The sequence below is a fragment of the Podarcis gaigeae genome, assembly GCF_964106915.1.
Source record: "Podarcis gaigeae genome assembly, chromosome: 3".
Taxonomy (NCBI): Eukaryota; Metazoa; Chordata; class Lepidosauria; order Squamata; family Lacertidae; genus Podarcis; species Podarcis gaigeae.
The window spans coordinates 91,452,256-91,469,609 of record NC_139680.1 but is presented as its reverse complement, the minus strand read 5'-3'; the positions used below and the strand labels follow the sequence as shown (position 1 = coordinate 91,469,609).

General features: G+C 41.5%; 1 protein-coding gene across 2 annotated transcripts in view; it reads left to right on the top strand.

The window, feature by feature from the left end:
- Positions 1-11,996, top strand: part of CNIH3 (cornichon family AMPA receptor auxiliary protein 3) — a 60,671-nt gene extending 48,675 nt beyond the window's left edge. Inside the window, exons 4-7 of one of the 2 annotated variants that reach the window (XM_083733877.1) lie at positions 6,276-6,388; positions 7,304-7,447; positions 9,015-9,086; positions 9,849-11,996. In XM_083733877.1, coding sequence (XP_083590003.1) covers positions 6,276-6,388; positions 7,304-7,447; positions 9,015-9,084 — 327 coding nt within the window. In that variant the 3' untranslated portion in view covers positions 9,085-9,086; positions 9,849-11,996. The remainder of the gene's footprint in view (positions 1-6,275; positions 6,389-7,303; positions 7,448-9,014; positions 9,087-9,848) is intronic. The other variant, XM_083733878.1, reaches the window with a different exon arrangement.
- The last annotated feature ends 5,358 nt before the right edge of the window (positions 11,997-17,354 follow it).

Sequence of the window (17,354 nt, the reverse complement as noted above, 5' to 3'; positions counted from 1 at the left end):
GTGGTACTGCAGAAAGAATGCAGTTGGTCACTGTTATATACTGAAGTTCTCACCCTGGGCTAGCAGGGGGATACTGTAGATAGTTTTCACTCAGGTCCACATATGCAAATTAGGAATTGAAAGTGACGTTCAGTGATTGGATAGTTACAGAAAGTTGTTACTGTTGCGTTGTAGTGGAGCTCTATCTAAGCAGGCTGGCTGAACCCTTCAGTTCAATTCTGTTCTGGCCTGTGAATAAACAAGAGCTGTCTGAAGAATCGCTATGTTGTCTGATATGTTCACCCACAACTTAACAGTCATGGGAGCCATGGACTCAAAAGGTTGAAAATCTCTGCTCTAAACACTTTTGCCTCTGGCCCCACCCACCATTGCAATGTGGCCATTAAAAGGTTACCTAGAAGAGAAGGAGGCCCTCAAACGTTCCTTGAATTTGGTAAGGAGAGTTGCCCCATCTCCGCTAGAAATGACAAAACAATATACTGTATAATAATTTCCAACAAGTTGGTTAGAGGTTGTTGAGAGCCTGTGGTACTTTCTGACAAGAGATAGCGAGAAGGTGCTAGCGATTTCCTGTGAAGTGGTAATTTGTGACAGTTCTTTACTGGCAAAAATGTAATTATACCCTATGCTGTTTGGAGAGAAAACGCAATAATGATGGGAATTGTTTCTTTTCAAATAATTTGACTGATTCTCTGTACAACTAAAGAGATAAACAACGTAATTACTTGTAAATCACATGCATTAGAAAAGTTAACCTAGCTTGTGGCTCATTAAAAAAAAGTATTAAAGACATATTTCAGGGAAGTTTAGTGCAATCATCATCACTGTTATCTAGTTTTATAGCACTTACTTGGCAGTTGTGTGTCCTTGTGAACCTGGTTTGGTCCGAAGTTCATGCAAAGATGTCACAATCTGCAAGCTTTAGTTCTTAGCATGACATCAAAGAGATGGGTCTCAAACAGATCACTTTCAGCAGGGAAATAGGCATTAATTAAAGCTAAGCTTAGTGGTAACGCTTTTGCTGCCTTGCAAGGAATTATAATGTGACTACTCAGATGGAATGGATTTCAGATGTGGAAATGAAAATCCATCCTTTTTTCTGTTCTGGACACTTAATATCTCCATATTTTAAGAATATATTTTGAGGTGGTCCAGTAAGCTAGGAGACCATAGAGAGAATGGGAGCAGCAGAGATGGAAGTGCTGAGATATCTATGAAGGACAGAGAACAGCTGTAAAGTGTGTATGTGGGGATAGAATGGAGAATATGAGTACAGAAAGACTTTGGTATGGAGCAGGCATCCCCAACCTCACCCTCCAACTGTTTTGGGACTACAATTCCCACCATCCCTGACCACTGGTCCTGTTAGGTAGGGATGATGGGAGTTGTAGTCCCAAAACAGCTGGAGGCCCAAGTTTGGGGATGCCTGGTATGGAGGAATATAAAGTAGAGGAAAGTATCTGAAAGATGGGGGTACAGGGAGATCTGTCTGGTAAATAAACGGACAAATTGGAATAGCAGTAGAGGTGGTGCTGATGGGTCAGTGCTACTGAAAGAGAAGAGGGAATGACAAATAGGGCTGCAGTGCAAAATAATCTGTATGGAAATGAAGGGTAATTTAGGATTGCTGATATGTGTACATGCAAATAGAGAAGGCAATGAAGTGGAGCGGAGGGAGAGAAAAGTGTGAGAGTTAACCAGGAGAATTCAGAGGGCTATGTAGTCATGCAGAAAGGGAAGGGCGGGTGGAGTTGGGTGGAGCTGAGGATTCACTCCCTCAACACCTTCATTGCTGCCACTTACCTTGGTGGCGCAGGGTAGCGGCCAGGTCAGAGCCACGTGCATTCCTTCCAATGCATCCTCACAGCCGCAACCTTACTACCAGTGTGGTGTAGTGGTTAAGAGCGGTGGACTCATAATCTGGTGAACCGGGTTTACGTCCCCGCTCCTCCACATGCAGCTGCTGGGTGACCTTGGGCTAGTCACACTTCTTTGAAGTCTCTCAGCCCCACTCACCTCTCAGAGTGTTGTGGGGGAGAAAGGGAAAGGAGAATGTTAGCCCCTTTGAGACTCCTTCTGGTAGTGATAAAACGGGATATCAAATCCAAACTCTTCTTTTTCGTCTACCAACCTGCCCTGCCCTATCCAGGTAAGCTATAGTAATATGGGTGTCAGGAGGGCAGCTCTGTTGCTCTACCCTACTACACCAGCCATTACTAGAGCTAGAGCTGTAGCTTGAGCTATTGAGCTATAGATCTAGAGCTATAGATATATTTGCTTGTCTATTCAGAAGTAAATCCCATTGAGTTTAGTGGGTCACACTCAGTTAAGTACTTAACTGAAATATAGCTGTATGCTGTGCTGTAATATTGAAGTTCTTCTGTGTGGCTGTGATTCATCAAAGCAGTAGCATTTCTTTATGCATGTAGCCAAGACCATCCCAAAGCTTTGTGGCAGGAATAGCAGTGGTTTGAAAACCTATATAAAATAAACAAAACAAATGCAAAATATTCCAATTCCCATTCAGCTTAGGCTCCCAAAAAATACCTCTCACCCAAAAAATTACACCGCTACTAAAAATGCTTTGGTTTGGCTCTGGCAAATCTCTAAAAAAATAAAATCTGTTTGGCAGACACTTAGCACCCCCTCCCCCAATAACAATACTAGTTGAATGCAATGCCTGGGTGCAATTTTAAATAAGTGCACTTTGTTGATTTTAAAGGTTACTTAGGGACATTAGTGGGAAGCCTTTCTTAACTATACAGCAGTTAATAAACTTCATGGATAAAAATCAGGTTCTGTGTCTTAAATTCTGTCTGAAAAGCAAATCAGTGCTGATGATGGAGTACTAGTGCAAAATGTTTCCAGCAACTATTCCCCTATTCAGTAGGTGGTTAATACATTTTGGTACCACACATAGAGTATTTAACTGGAAGAATCCATTTTGAAAAAAAGGGTCCAGTGGAACTTGGATCTGTTATCTTGAAACTGCTGCCAAGAATTGTCTGTGAAAGCCATGTTTTCTTTTAAGCATGCCCACCATATATGGGGAAAGGTCCCTCTTTCCTTCGATGGATATCCCATCTCTTAACATTGATATAGGTGAAGATGGTCCACATTTGTTTTTTAGTCTCTATTTGCTGTGGTGGCTGTAGGTTTGTTTTAATAGTGCACATGCAGTGTTCCCAAGCATTTTAAGGTCTACAACATAAGAAGGGAGCTGCCACCATGTGCATCCCAGCTGGGTGCTTATTCCAATTCAGTGCACACATTTTTAAAGTCCTGCTACTTGCTTGTATCATCCGGTTTCTTTTGCTTCCCCTTGCTTGCTCTAAACCTATCCTGCTTGTGGTCTATAGCTTGCAATTAGCACCACTTAATAGCTGTTAAATAGGGTAATTGGCTGTTATCCTCACAGAGGTGTTCCTTTAGCAGCTGATATTTCACAATGAGCCCCAGCTAACAGTCCTTCAGCTCTAAGAGGAAACCCAAAGTGAAATTCAATTATTTCCTTGCTCTGAAAATCATGGTTCCTTCCTGTCCTGTAAGGATTTTTCATGGGCTGGGGGATAAAATTTCACATTATCTGTTTTAGTAAGCAATGTAGAACAAATCACAGCAGATCACAGATTTCCACAGGGATATTTTGTAGACATTTTCACTTTCCAGAAAGAGATGATGAAGACTTAAAATGTCGTTCACTAATTGGCTTGTCCTCCTGCAGTGCTACCATATGTGAATAGAAAGAGTTGAAATGCCAACTAAAAAAATAGCTAAGGAAATTGATGGTCCATAGATGGTCTGAGGGAGGTTATTACTCATTTTCTGCTGACTCTTAAGATGGCATTCACATGCCTTCTTCGAGATTGGCTCAAGAAGTGGGTCTGAGCCTTATGGGGAAAGCTGGGTTTCATTCTCTTGGGATCTCATGATGGTAATGATGGTAAAGAAGCTGGATTTATTTGCCACCATCACTGCTTTTTATGTTAGATATGGTTGTATGTTCTTACCTGGGTTCAGTCATACATAGTACCAGATATGTGCCACTTGTGCTCCACAATTTTAAAAGCCTGCAAACATCCAGTTCTGCCTCACTGCACCCCACCCGTTTTGGTGCTGATTTTGTGATGTTTTCAGGTCACTTCCAGGTTCAGCATGTGATGCCCATGTGTGCAGTCATGCACATATTGAACCCACATAAATGGGGTTTCCCCCCCCTGTATGTAGGTTTGTTTCCGTCTGGCTTCTTTTGGTCTGATGTTTTCAAGTCACTTCTGGGTTTGGCGCCTTGTGCGATCGTGCATCAATCAGACACATGTCAGTTGGTTTTTGCCTGTATGATGTTTGAATTAGCTCTTAGAGGCAGGCTTCAGAGGTCTCTGAGAGAAAGAGGAGTCTGAAGATTAGCTTTTAAAAATGCTCTTTAATGCCCTCACCATTTGTCTGATGTGTGGAATATACTACTGGAAGGCCACTTGTGACAGACTGTAGGATTTGCTACACACAACACTTCCATGTGAGGCTAAGTCAGGTCATACATTGTTTATCCAAACATTAATGGTTGGCCAGCAGCCCAGGTTCCCTCATGCTAAGTGCTTGTGTCTCAGACATAAACTAATGCTGTGCGCACTGCAAAGTATGGAAATCTATCTTGACATAACTGGGTAAGGGATCAGGCCCTGTCAGGCCTGAGCTCTAGGCAGTGGTCTGATCTGACCCGCGAGCCAAGAATTGCACCAGGAGATCAGAGTCAAGAGACGAAGCCAGCAGCTGAGACCAGTGTGTAAACTGGGACCAAAAGACAAACCAGAAAGGATTAAGGATCCAATCAATAACTTTCCTGTTTGTCTACTCCACTGCTGTTTTGTTTACCATGTTCTCCCATCTCTCCTGTCTAGTGAAACTAACAAGGTAGCATTGCCAATTTTCACCAATGTCTGGTCCCTTGTATCTGGTGGAAACTGATAAAGTCAGGGGAAGTCATTGACCTTTTCTTCAGCATTTCCCCTACTCTGCTTCTTCGAAAGGGCCTGAATAGTTGCACCAGCACAAGTATAGATAGTAATACTTGAATTTAACACAACAGTGAAACTAATGAGGCATCAATAGAACGGACAAGGTTTTTTTCTAATTTCACAGAGTTAAGAGAGGGTTGAAAGTGAGGGAAATAGCAGATGAGAGCAGCTTGGAAAAGGAGAGGAAACTGGGTAACACACAACACATGTTAATTGTGGCCATACACACTGCAGCAGCACAAATAGATGCCTTCATCTGCTGCAGCTGCAACAAAACATGTCTCTCCTGCGTTGGGCAACTGCCCAACAATTTGTCTTCATCCCCAAAGGTACACTCCTCCATTGTATTCCGAGACAGACAGATGCCATCAACATACACACAGAGAATGAATGAATGTGTGCATACAGAGAAAATTTTAAATGTGAAAAAATGCTTACAACACAGGCAGGTTGGAGTGCATTTGCAAATTCACTTTTACTATCCATTACTACAATTGGCCAATAGTTGATTTCTGTCTTTCATGGACAACATGGGAAGAGGATATGGAACGCATTCTGCTTCAAATCTGTTCCTCAGGCTCTGATACAGACTTCCCACACTATATTTTGTCTGTGGGCTAAATACTTTTTCTGTCTGTAGGCTAAATATTTAGTACTGAATTTTAAGCCCCTCTGATAGTCTTTTTTTTGCTAAAGGCTGTGGTATAAATGCCTCAAGTAAATAAATGCAAAGTTGGCATACCACGTACATTATGCTAGAATTTTGCAACTATATTATAGATACCAGTTCTGCTTTGGAATTTTGTTAAGGTCTCAAAAAGTATTACTTTTTACCGAGAAAAGGAGTAATATTTAATTTCTGCCTTCTCCAGATATCCACCTCATTCTTGTACAGGAAACTGTAAATGTTGAAAACTTCCTAATTATTCATTCTCAAGCACATGCATACACCAATGACTTGTCAGTCTCCCACACAAAGCACAGCAGATAATCTTGGATTTTTCCCCCAGGTACTTTTCAAATGGCTAAATAACTTCTTAGTACAAGTAGAGGAAGGCGTAGGCCGGTTCCAGGAATTCTCTTGCTCAGGAACCCAAGAATCATTGTCTTTCATCACCCAAGTAGGCCTTGGCGGATGGTGTAGCAGAGTGAGATTTGTAGGTGTGGCTCATTTTCTGGCAAGGTGGTTTCAACAACAACAACAAGTTATTATATCCAACAACTGTACAATCTTTTCTGTTTTCTTTTCCCCATTCCCAGCTAGTATTGCCAGAATATTCGATCCATAGTCTTTTCTGTATAATGTTTCTGTGTGCTCAAGAATGGCTGACCCTTGGCTTGAATATTCCTCTGCTTTTCTATCACTTCTGGAGGTAAGTCATATTCCTGCTTGGAAGTTCATTGTTTCCCTTGCTGCATCTGTCACTTCCAGAGAAGCTTAGATAGGCTAGTTTTAGCCTTTTGGTTTTAGTAATCCAGGAGGCTTTGAAGGCAGACTAGATTCTCCTGATATTTCCCCCTTTTCTATCCTTTAGAACAATAATCACACAAACAGTCTTGTAAAAGGTAAAAATTTGCCCACTCGGAGTACTTGTTGAAGAGTAACAGATACAGCAGCTTTGTTCAGGCAGGCTTAAAGTGGTAGTTCAATTACGAAGATATACTTAAGTCTAGCTTAGCAGATGTTCTACATCAGGGGTAGGCATCCTAAGGCCCAATCGCCTTCTCAATCTGGCCAGTGGACGGTCCGGGAATCAGCGTGTTTTTACATGGTAGAATGTGTCCTTTTATTTAAAATGCATCTCTGGGTTATTTGTGGGGCCTGCCTGGTATTTTTACATGAGTAGAATGTGTGCCTTTACTTAAAATGCATCTCTGGGTTAATTGTGGTGCTTGGGAATTCGTTCATCCCCCCCCCCCCAAAAAAAAAAAATAGTTCGGCCCACCACATGGTCTGAGGGATAGTGGACCGGCCCACGGCTGAAAAAGGTTGCTGACCCCCGTTCTACATTGTTGGCAGAGCAGAAAGAGGAAGAGAGCGTGGCCTGGCAGGCAGGATAGCTACACCCTCCCTGTGTCAGGGCACAGGGGGCGTGTCTCTCACAGAGTCCTCTCTAGCAAACTTACAGGAAAACTCTGTCAGCTTCAGCTCCTATCATGTGCCTATCTAGCAAAACATGAATTGTTGGCTTGACTGCCTTTTAAATATCCCACGGCCCCTAGCTTCTCATGACAAATGGCTTGTGTATAGGCTTTTCCTTCACCAGGTGTTTCCTTTACTTTTTCAGGTATTTCCACTGTCCAGCAGACAGTACGGAGCTAGCATATGACCCTCCTGCAGTAATGAATGCAGACACCTTGATCTACTGCCAAAGAGAGGCCTGGTGTAAACTAGCTTTCTATCTCCTCTCATTCTTCTACTATCTTTACTGGTAAGCTTGGTCTCACTCCCCTCAAGGAGACTGGTAAAGACCTTAGAGGAAAGGTGGGCATATCTTGGTGCTCCAGAGGTTGTTTGAGTACAGCTCTCATTGTCCATCTTGGAGGCCCACATCCCTGTCTTAGAGGGTGGATTGGAGGGCCACTGATTTCCCCACACCTGCTTTAGAGGGTATAGTGATTGTGGGTGGACAGACGCTAGGGAAGATCTATAGTTATTGCAACTAAGAACAACACTTAACAAAGAACAGGCAGGGTAATACTGTTTGCTGAGGCTTTTGGGTTCTTTGGTCAAACCTCTGATGCTCTATTAAAGTGTAGCGCAACAATAAATGGGTAACTATTTTGTGTTGCCGTCTATACATTTTAACATTTTCTTCCTTCCCTGGTACACATCTTGTACCAATTTCTGCTCCTATTTTTGAGTCATCACAGAATGACACGCACAGAGTACTGTAAAACCACTGGGCACACCCAAGTGACCATAATTGAAGGAAGCTAGCAATTTTCAGGGTGTGTTTGTAAGTGAGGGGTTTCCAGTACTTCGATATATATATATATGGAAACTGATGGTGTGCTTCAGAATGAGAGATTCCCCACCCTCACCCCGGCCGCAGATAGAAGAGCTAATGAAAGACCATTAGAACATTAGAACAACTTCCTAGCCAATTATTCATGAAGGTATTCCTTCATTTTCTTGGGCACATTTAGGATCTAGCCAATGCAGCTTTGAAGTGCCATAAAGGAGGTGGGGCAGTGTTTCTGAGGCTGCATACACACTCCCATTTAATCTGCATCCACCACTGGTTAGGGAAATGTTGTACACATGACCTTAACCACAATCTATATCTATCCTGTATCTGCCCTGCTTGCTTCTTATGAAATACTGCATTTTGATGCATTTTCCCTCACCCAGCTAGCTCTGATCCAAATTAAGAAAAAGAATAACCTAGTTACGGTTTAAGATGGCAACGTGTACACAGCCTAAGAAGCATAATCCATTGCACTGCCGCAGCCCTACCTTAGTTGTGTGCCACCAGACTTAACACACTTCTTTTGTGAGCTGTTAATACATCAGGATGTGTGCTCATGCTTCATTACCTGGAGAAAGCTACCATGTATAAAAGCAGCAAAACACTTTTCTGGCAACAATACCTTTTATAGATTATATAATCTGCCATTAACCTCCGCAGACTGTTTATAAGTAAAATCAATTTGGAAAGAGTACAGTGAATAAAGTAAACTGCTGACTGTTCTGAAATGGGGACATAGGAGGGTGTTTGGCAATGCAAGGAGGACCGAATTCAAGGAACAGGAAGTGGAATGGCAGAACACTGCCCAGATTGCTAATAGATTGAGAGAAGAACCATGCTACCTGTCGGAGAGGCTGAACCAGAGGTGATGGCAACAGATCCATGTGTTCTAAACATGTATCTGCTCCAAACATATAGAAAATAGAGAGCACAATCAGTTTTTAAACAGCAGGAGGAGTGAATGGTTGCAGAGCACAGGTTCCTTTCCTCCCCTGCCACACAATAAGTTATTTTCCACCTCAACCAGGCTGGTGTCCCTTTTGATGCTAAGACCAGACCCATCTCCTACTGAAACGTTCCTCTATGGACCTGTCTGAAGGTACGTGATTTAGCAATCTTGTGAAGCAACTTGGGTCTGGGTTTGGTCAGTTGGGACGCCACCTCAGAACACCATGTATGTTGTCCTGAGCTCCAACTGTGATGTTTTAATATAAAATAGGGTTTTATAAAGTATAAAAACAAAAAACTGCACACAGAGGTCTGCTCATGTCTAATTTGGCTGCAGCTGGAGCATATCAGTGTGTTTCCTTAGAAGTGTTCTACAAAGCAATAGTCTTTAATTAGGTGTGAGTTTGTGTGTATTTAAAAGGACTCCACTGTTTAGCTATGACCAGAATTACATTATTTATGGCTCTTTTCCAAAGAAAAAACCCCCTCTCATTAATCTTCATTTTTCTTGCATCGCAAGGAAAAGGGCGGGGGAGGGGGAAAGCAGCAACATTTAAATAGAAATCCTACCCGTACTTCAGGGAATTGCCGGCAGAAATTTCAAAGATCAAACACACCATTGCAAAAGGTTTCTTCTTAGTATCAGACAAAGCAGAATTTCAGGCATGTCTTGGAAATCACTGGGGAAACGGTAAAAATAATAATATCCTGCATGTTTTCCCATTCTCCTTATAAATCCATCATAATTTGGATATAATATGGAGTTGCCAAAAAGGAGCAGGTTTCACATACAGAGCAAGGATGGAAATGGGACTTCGGAGTCAGCATAAGGGGAAAAGGTTAGGAAGCTAAACTAGGTGCTGCAATATTCAAAGGGATCTTTTCATACTGTACCTTTTCTCTTTATATACAGCATGATCTACTCTTTAGTGACTTCCTAATTCAAAGAAGGCGTTAAAGACTGGAAACTACAAATGGTAGACATTAAAGACAAGCTGGTCTGCAGTCACACTTGCTATATGAAGCACCACAAAGAAATGCAAGTTTTGAACCCAACCACCATACTGGATGTAAAAAGGGGGGAAATCATTAGAAGAAGTTGAAAAAAATTGAAAGTAATAGAGGGCTGAACAAACTGCTTCTCCTGCTTACCATTCTGTGTTTTACATCCTTTGGGATTTCCAATTCCCCAGCATGAACAAAACAAATATGACTATTTAATATGGCTTCATCTGCATGTGACGGGAGCAAAAGATTCTGTCATTACTTTATCATAGAACTGCAACTCCCAAAAGGAGGAAGATTTGTTCCTTACCCCTTTTTCCACAGAGGGGCTTGTAAAGCAAGATGGCTGCCTACAAAAACTGACCAAGAAGATTGCTGTGAAGTTTTGATGTGTGATTCTCTGCTCCCAGAGTATAATCAGTTGCTGGACCCAAGCTGGGAAATACCTGGCTAAATTGCTCTTTGCAATTCACATGACTGAGGAAGAAAAGATGCATCTTGTCAATTAGAACACATTGGCAGAAACATGTTCAAATTATGCACCCAACCATTCTCACTTAAAGGCTTTTCTTGTGGTTGATCCTCCAGTGATTTATAGTAGCATGTCCAAGCAATGCTGAACCAATTCAGATACGGTAAAGTCAATAGTACTAGTCCGTTTTTTATGATGACACAATTATGTCAAGCATCCTATATAGTATAATATTTCCTCTACTGGAGGAAAAATACTAATAACACACGAAGGAATGGTGTGGCAGAATGTTCTGCAATACAGACTGCAAAAGGACCACATTACTTTAGTCTGCAGTCTTGTCATGTGGTTTTAGGTGTATGGTGCAAGAGAACCTGAAGTTAATGGGACTATTCACCCCCCACAAGCATATTGAATAGATGTTGTAGAGCATAGTAATAAATGGTGATTATTATTAATTTTTGTATACAAGATTTCTAATTTCATCTGAGATATCGTGCTAATTTGGTTGGCCAATATGGGCTGTATGTGTCTGCTGTATGTCTGCTACATACACACATTTCTTATATATATTTTATTTATTTAACAAAATTTGTAGACTACTTTATCGCTAAAACCTCTATGCACACATATTTTTTATGTGTCTCCAAGAGTGTAGACTTCATGCTATTGTCTTTAAAGTTGTAATCCCTAACACTTTACTAGGGATTAAATCCCACTGAACTCAGTGGAACTTACTTCTAATATGCTTAAGGGTGCTCTGTATGGAATAGATTTTCATTTTGTTCTTTAGTTTTTTGAACTACAATTCTTTGGCATAAAATATAATCTAATTTGTTACCCAAGATGTGCACCCTTACATTTAAAAATATACAATTAAGGCGGGTCAGAAAAAAGGGGCAACTTCTTCAGTCTTCTGCCTTGCACTGTTGCTGTCGCAGGTATGCCAAGCTAAAAATCTCAACAGGGTGCTGCTGCCTGCCCTGAAAGGAAGGAGAAACTGCAGTAAATAACCTGGTGGTGGAAGTCGCTCTTTTCCCATGATTTCAATGAAGAGGAGATAGACTAACAGCACAGTCCTATGCATGTTTATTCAGACTATGAGTTTAGTTGGTCTTACTCAGGTAAGTGGGTATATGGTCGCAGCCTAAGGGTTTCAGATGAGTGTTTATTGTGGGTTCAATACTTCTCATGCATGCAGGTTTTATGCAGCATCCATATAACTGTGTTAGTATCAAAAATCCCCGCCTGTCCTGTTTAATGTAGATTTCTGTGAGAAATTTGATTAAATGACCCATTTGTAGTATCTTAAAGGTCTGTTTGCAATATTAAGCCTGTACCTGGAACCACCATAAATCTGCAATACTGTGCACGCTTACTCGGGAGCGAATGTCACATCCCCAAAATAAACATGCATAGGATTATGCTGTACAGCTAAATGTGAATGGTGAGCCAACTCCCATTGGATCAGGTAGAAATTGGAAAGCCGTCCCATTGACCTCAGTGAGGTGGTAGCAATAGAAACTTAGCTCATTCAGAATATTTTGCTTTGGTTAAAGATAAAAAGCAATTGATTGAATCCCAGTACATACTATTGGCTTGAAACTCTGAAATGTTGGTGCGGCTACCATATGGGGTCCCCCTTAGGTCCCTCCACATGGCAGGTCTGCTGTATGCAACCATCACCCAGTTGACTAAAATTTCATCTTTCTGTTGTAAACCACTGCAAAGTTGAGTTAGCAGTATGGCAACAATTGCCTTGGTAAGGTAGCTTCTCTAGTAAGTTTATTAAACAAGGCAATAATCAGAATCTTCTTTTGAAGTAAAATAATAACAATATTTTCTTAAAATACATTTTGTTGTTGTGAATGATACACATACACTGAATGGGTAGCTCTTTCTGTGAATGGTTGGATCAATAGCTGAATAGTGCCTCACAAAATGCCACACACACCTTCGAATAAACTCCACAAAATTAAACAGGACTTACTTCTGAGTAGATATGCATAAAATTGCACTGTTGGACTGCAGTCTTGTACCCTGGAAGTAAACCCTGCTGAACTCAGTGGGCCTTACTTCTGAGCACATGCATATAGGATTGCACTGTTAGTGTATCCATCTGGTTTGGAGGGAAGGTGGGGAACAGGTTATGCCTGGCTGAAAATAAGGGTGGGACCCAGGTGTGATTTCTAGCCTGGGTCATGCACTTCCTACTTTTATGTTAATAAAAAAAAAAAATGATTGTGAGCTGCTTCTGATCTGCATTCTCTTGTAGATGCAAGTCCACTGAGGTGCTACACTGAGCAAATTTCCAAAGAGCTTGGATTAACGACTATGTACTCACATTATGAGTGAAATAGCAAACCGCCTTGGCCTTGCATCAGCTTTCATACATTTCTTTAGTTGCAAGGCTGGAAGCAGCCCCTCCAATGGAATGCTGTTCCCCATTCTTCTAGCCTTACTCTGTACTTCATTTAGTCACAGTAATTGCACTGATCATGAATAAAATGTCATTGTTCTGACTGGTTTGATTCCCAATACGTCAAATTGATGCAGGAAATTGAATCCTTTCCCTGCTAACAATTAGCTGTGTTTACTGTAAAACTTTTTGAATGGCTTCCTGCTGCACAATGAGTAATAGACAAGTGTGAAAAGTATGTCAGAAGGAGGCATTTCCTTAGCTCTCTGTAGTCTCTCTACTCACCTCTTGCATGCTGAGTAGAGAGAGGAGCTACAAAAAATTCAACAGCAATAGGTATGCGCATCTGCCCAGGCAAACACCTGACTAGCAGGATATGTTTGTACGTGTACTGAAATCAAGAAACTTTGCACAACGAACAGTATATAGAACCTGGACTGCCTCCACAATTTTCTTTTTCTGGATTTTGGGTTAAAAAGTGAGACTTTGGCTTGCCTCAGACCTTGCGTGTTTCCAGCAAACACTGTCATTTAAGAAGATGCATGTCTACTTTGTCATTTGAGGCAATTGCACATTTGTGGATTTTGCTGTGCAAGTACACTTTATACAACAGACCTTGATATTATTGCAGGCTGTGTCCTCCTTTTAACATTTCTATTAATTGTACTGCAATTCATAGCTACAAAAAAACTATTTTCCTCCATCCTATGCTGAGTGAACAGTTTCACCAAATCAATATTGTAGTCCCATTCTCTTCCTAAACATATCTGGATCTGCTCTGTGTGTGAATTCTTGATCAGATAGATAGATAGATAGATAGATAGATAGATAGAGACTTCACTAAAGCAGAAGTCATTTTGCCTGGGGTTGTTGAGTTGGCATCCATCTGTCTTGCGAAACAGTGGAGTACACCTCCAGGATTGAAGTCAAACTGCTGGAGAATCACAGTGCCTGCTGTGGCTGCAGAGGCTCTTAACTGCTGCCTCCCTCCTGGTTTTTACTGTGTTAGCAGCACCAAACTGACCTTTCTAGGGCACATTGCTGGGCAGTGCATATGGAGGTCCTAGGCTGTCCAGATGACAAGACTCCTCTCTCTTGGCCTCACCATCTGCCCCCTCATTTCCCTCTACAGCACATGCAGAAACCTTCTTGACCCTTGTACCCACTATTAGCCTTGCTCGCTCAATCCACTGGTGTCTGACTTTGCATGCAGGTGAAGTCCCTAACTTGCCAAGGTTTGACACCCACTGGTTACCCTTGTCTGGTTTAGCCATCCAGTTGAAACCATTTCCCGGTGTTTGGCTGCTGCATGCTGATAGCTTCTAGGAGCCACAGGTGAGAGCTAAGTGCAGGGTGGGGACCAAAGGTGAACAAACTACCCCTCTCCTAACATCCCATGCACCCCCATAGAATTCAATAGGACTTAAAGTATATCTGAGTAGACATGGTTAGAATTGCAGGCTAAGATTGCAAGTCTCTGCAAATTCACCTGGGAGTAATCCCCATTGAAAACTGGGATTTACTTCAAAGCTGCTGCTGTGCTATCCAGAAGCAAGTCATGGTTTGATGTGGCAGTTTGTTAATCCCTGGCCTCATGGTTCTCCCCCAGATGAACCACAAGCCACAAAGCTTAGCCACAACTTGTAGTTTGTCAGGACCAAATTAATGTCAGACTGGATCTGGATTGTAACCTCTCCCCGCCCCCCCTTTTTTTTTTACAGGTCTTAAGTGTAAAACATGGATCCTGTTAAGTGCCAAGTTACAGGAATTCAAGTTGCATGACTTTTCTGAGTTCTTTCAGCTACTATCAGCATCCTTCTGAATCAGGCCTGTCTTTTATAGTTTCTTCAATATGAGAACAAGCCTTGGCAATTTCTTATGAAAGAAGGGTGTCTGTTTTTCAACAGCTAGCATAATTGATCACAATAGTGTGGGTTAATTGGAGAAAACTGAAAGCAAGTGTGAAGTCAATAAAAAACAATCTCAGATTATTTGAACTAGAAATCAACTTAAAATATTCATATAATAAAAATGTTTATAGGCCAACTGTAAACTGTGAATCAGGAGGGGCAGAGTTTTCCACAGATTCGTAGGTGGTGATACCTCGCCACAAGAGTAATGTCTGAGTGGGGCGTGTTTGTTGACCAAAGCCCAAAATCCCACTGGGCATTCCCAAATCCTTGGGCACAATTAAAGTTGCATTTTGGATTCTGCTCTGTCAACATAAATAGCAGAAAAATAGATTGTGTGACACCCTTTCTGCGCAAAAGAAAATAAAGATTTTCTCTCACCAAACTGTTACTATTACACAATTTGCTTCAGTGTATAGGATTTATAGGACTGCTGCAATGATCAAATAGCTAACATCTTGTTTTCATAATGTTTTGTTTCCAGAGTCAATGCAATTATCTTGCTAGCTAAACACATTTATTTGAGAAAGGACATAGTTATGGCTTCTTAGGTGCCAAGGAACATCTTGTCGCATTTAATCTTGAGCAGATTAACATCAACTTTGTCATCTTCAGTCCTCTGCTCATTTAAGACGGAGGCTCTTCACCTCACAAGTCCATGTAAGGATGTTAAATATCTCTTGCTCATATCAGTGCTCATAAAAAGGGCAATTTTCACCTGCCTGTTAGTTTAGTTTTATTGTATTAATGCAGCAACAAGAAGTTTCATTTTGTTCATTCTGTAAGCAGTCACACTAAATTGTGTTTGGGAAGAATACCCTCAGCTGTTCAGGGTACAGTACACCTAAATGTGATGTGGGAAATCAAGGATTATGATCACTCATAATAACTCTTTTCAATTATCTATAGCAACTCTGAATCAGATTTGGACTGGAGAAGCCATGGTGAGTGTGTGTTCAGCCTTTCACCAGAACCATTTGTTGGACTACTTGATTGGACTTATCTCTTGCCTTTCTGCCAAGGTGCTCAAGGCAGCTGACAATTGTAAAATACTAAAAAAGAAATGTGACAATATATAGAACAGCAAAGTTCTCCTGCGATAAGTGGCCTGGGTGTCATCAGCATTTTGATGGCACTGTCCTACAAATCTCCTAATGTCCACTCCCTTTTTCAGATCTTATTGTATAGCGTTACATTTGCACCAGTGTTAATGCTAACAGAGCATCGAAAGGCAAACCCCTCTCCTACCTAGCAGGGAGAGATCATCCTCTGCCCAAACCCTCAAAGCAACTGACTGAGAGGAATGTGATTTCCATGGGGAGTAACATGCATAGGGATGGCTCCTCCATGCCCCCCCCCCAACTGCAACCAAACTCCTTCTCATGGCTGACATGAGAAGGGGAAACAGGGCAGGGGCACACACTGCATGCACTCTCTCTCTCTCTCTCTCTCTCTCTCTCTCTCTCTCTCTCCCCTCCCTTCTTGTGTTTGAATTTCTCCATCCCCCTTTCAGAGCAAGTCAAAGCATAGCGATACATATGCACCGTTGTTAATGCTAACTTGGCCAACTCAAACCCTGGTTGGTAACTGGTTTAAAGTTAACCACTGTTACAGAACAATCCTGACCATGGCTACTCAGAAGTAAGTCATATTTAATTCAATGGGGCTTGCTCCCAGGTAAGTATGATTAGGACTACACCCTTAGTGTTACTGTTGGCTGATATGTAATGCAGCACCTTGGTTAATTCCAAAGGGGAAGGGAAGGGGATCTCTCAGCAGGAGATGGGGAGGAAGGAAAGGAAAGGAGATTACAAGCCTGTGGTCTGCTCTTGATTATGCTCTGGATTATGGCGAGAAGATTGGGAATGTTACACCTACAGTCTTTGTTATGAAATGTAGCCCTTTCTGTAGTGTTTCTGGAATATGTAACAGCATATAGATTTCACTTTATACCTTGATCAAGTTACTTCAGCCTTATGTGTCCCCGTGTTTCCCATTTGTAATAAGCTGAGATAATAACATTGCACCCACAGGTATAAAAGCATTGTGAAATTAACTTAAAGATGTCATAAAACTTAAGAGCTATGTTAATATTCCATTTCAAAAACATTGTTTAGCTTCAGAATAATAGTGTGTTTTTTTTAAGGTTAGTGTGTCGCATGTCACACCATGAAAGTTTCCTTAGCAGCATAAGTCTTTAAAATTGTAATATAGAATTATCTAGGCTTTAAGGAGCTGGGAGTTCTTATTAGCGTGAAAGGCAGGCCTTCTTTCGGGTACACTTCAGGTCTGCAGCATTTTGAATGAAAGAAAAGGTGTTTTATTAGCAATCAAAGCAATTCATAGTTCCAGAGCATCTGATGTGCACCGGTGTGCTGTGTAGGAGTATTTTAGTTCTGACTGTGTGGTAATTATCCAAAGTGAGCCTGAGCTGACAGGCAGCATTCAGAACTATCTAGTTTTATTGAAATTCATAATGTGAGAAGGGGGGCAGAATCCAGTTAGGTAGGCAGACAGTGTGGCTTGAACTGAGGTTGATACAATGGCATCCTTTGCTTTGAAACTGGAGCAAATCTATCCTGCTATGCTGGCTATGAGAGGCAATTTCATTAG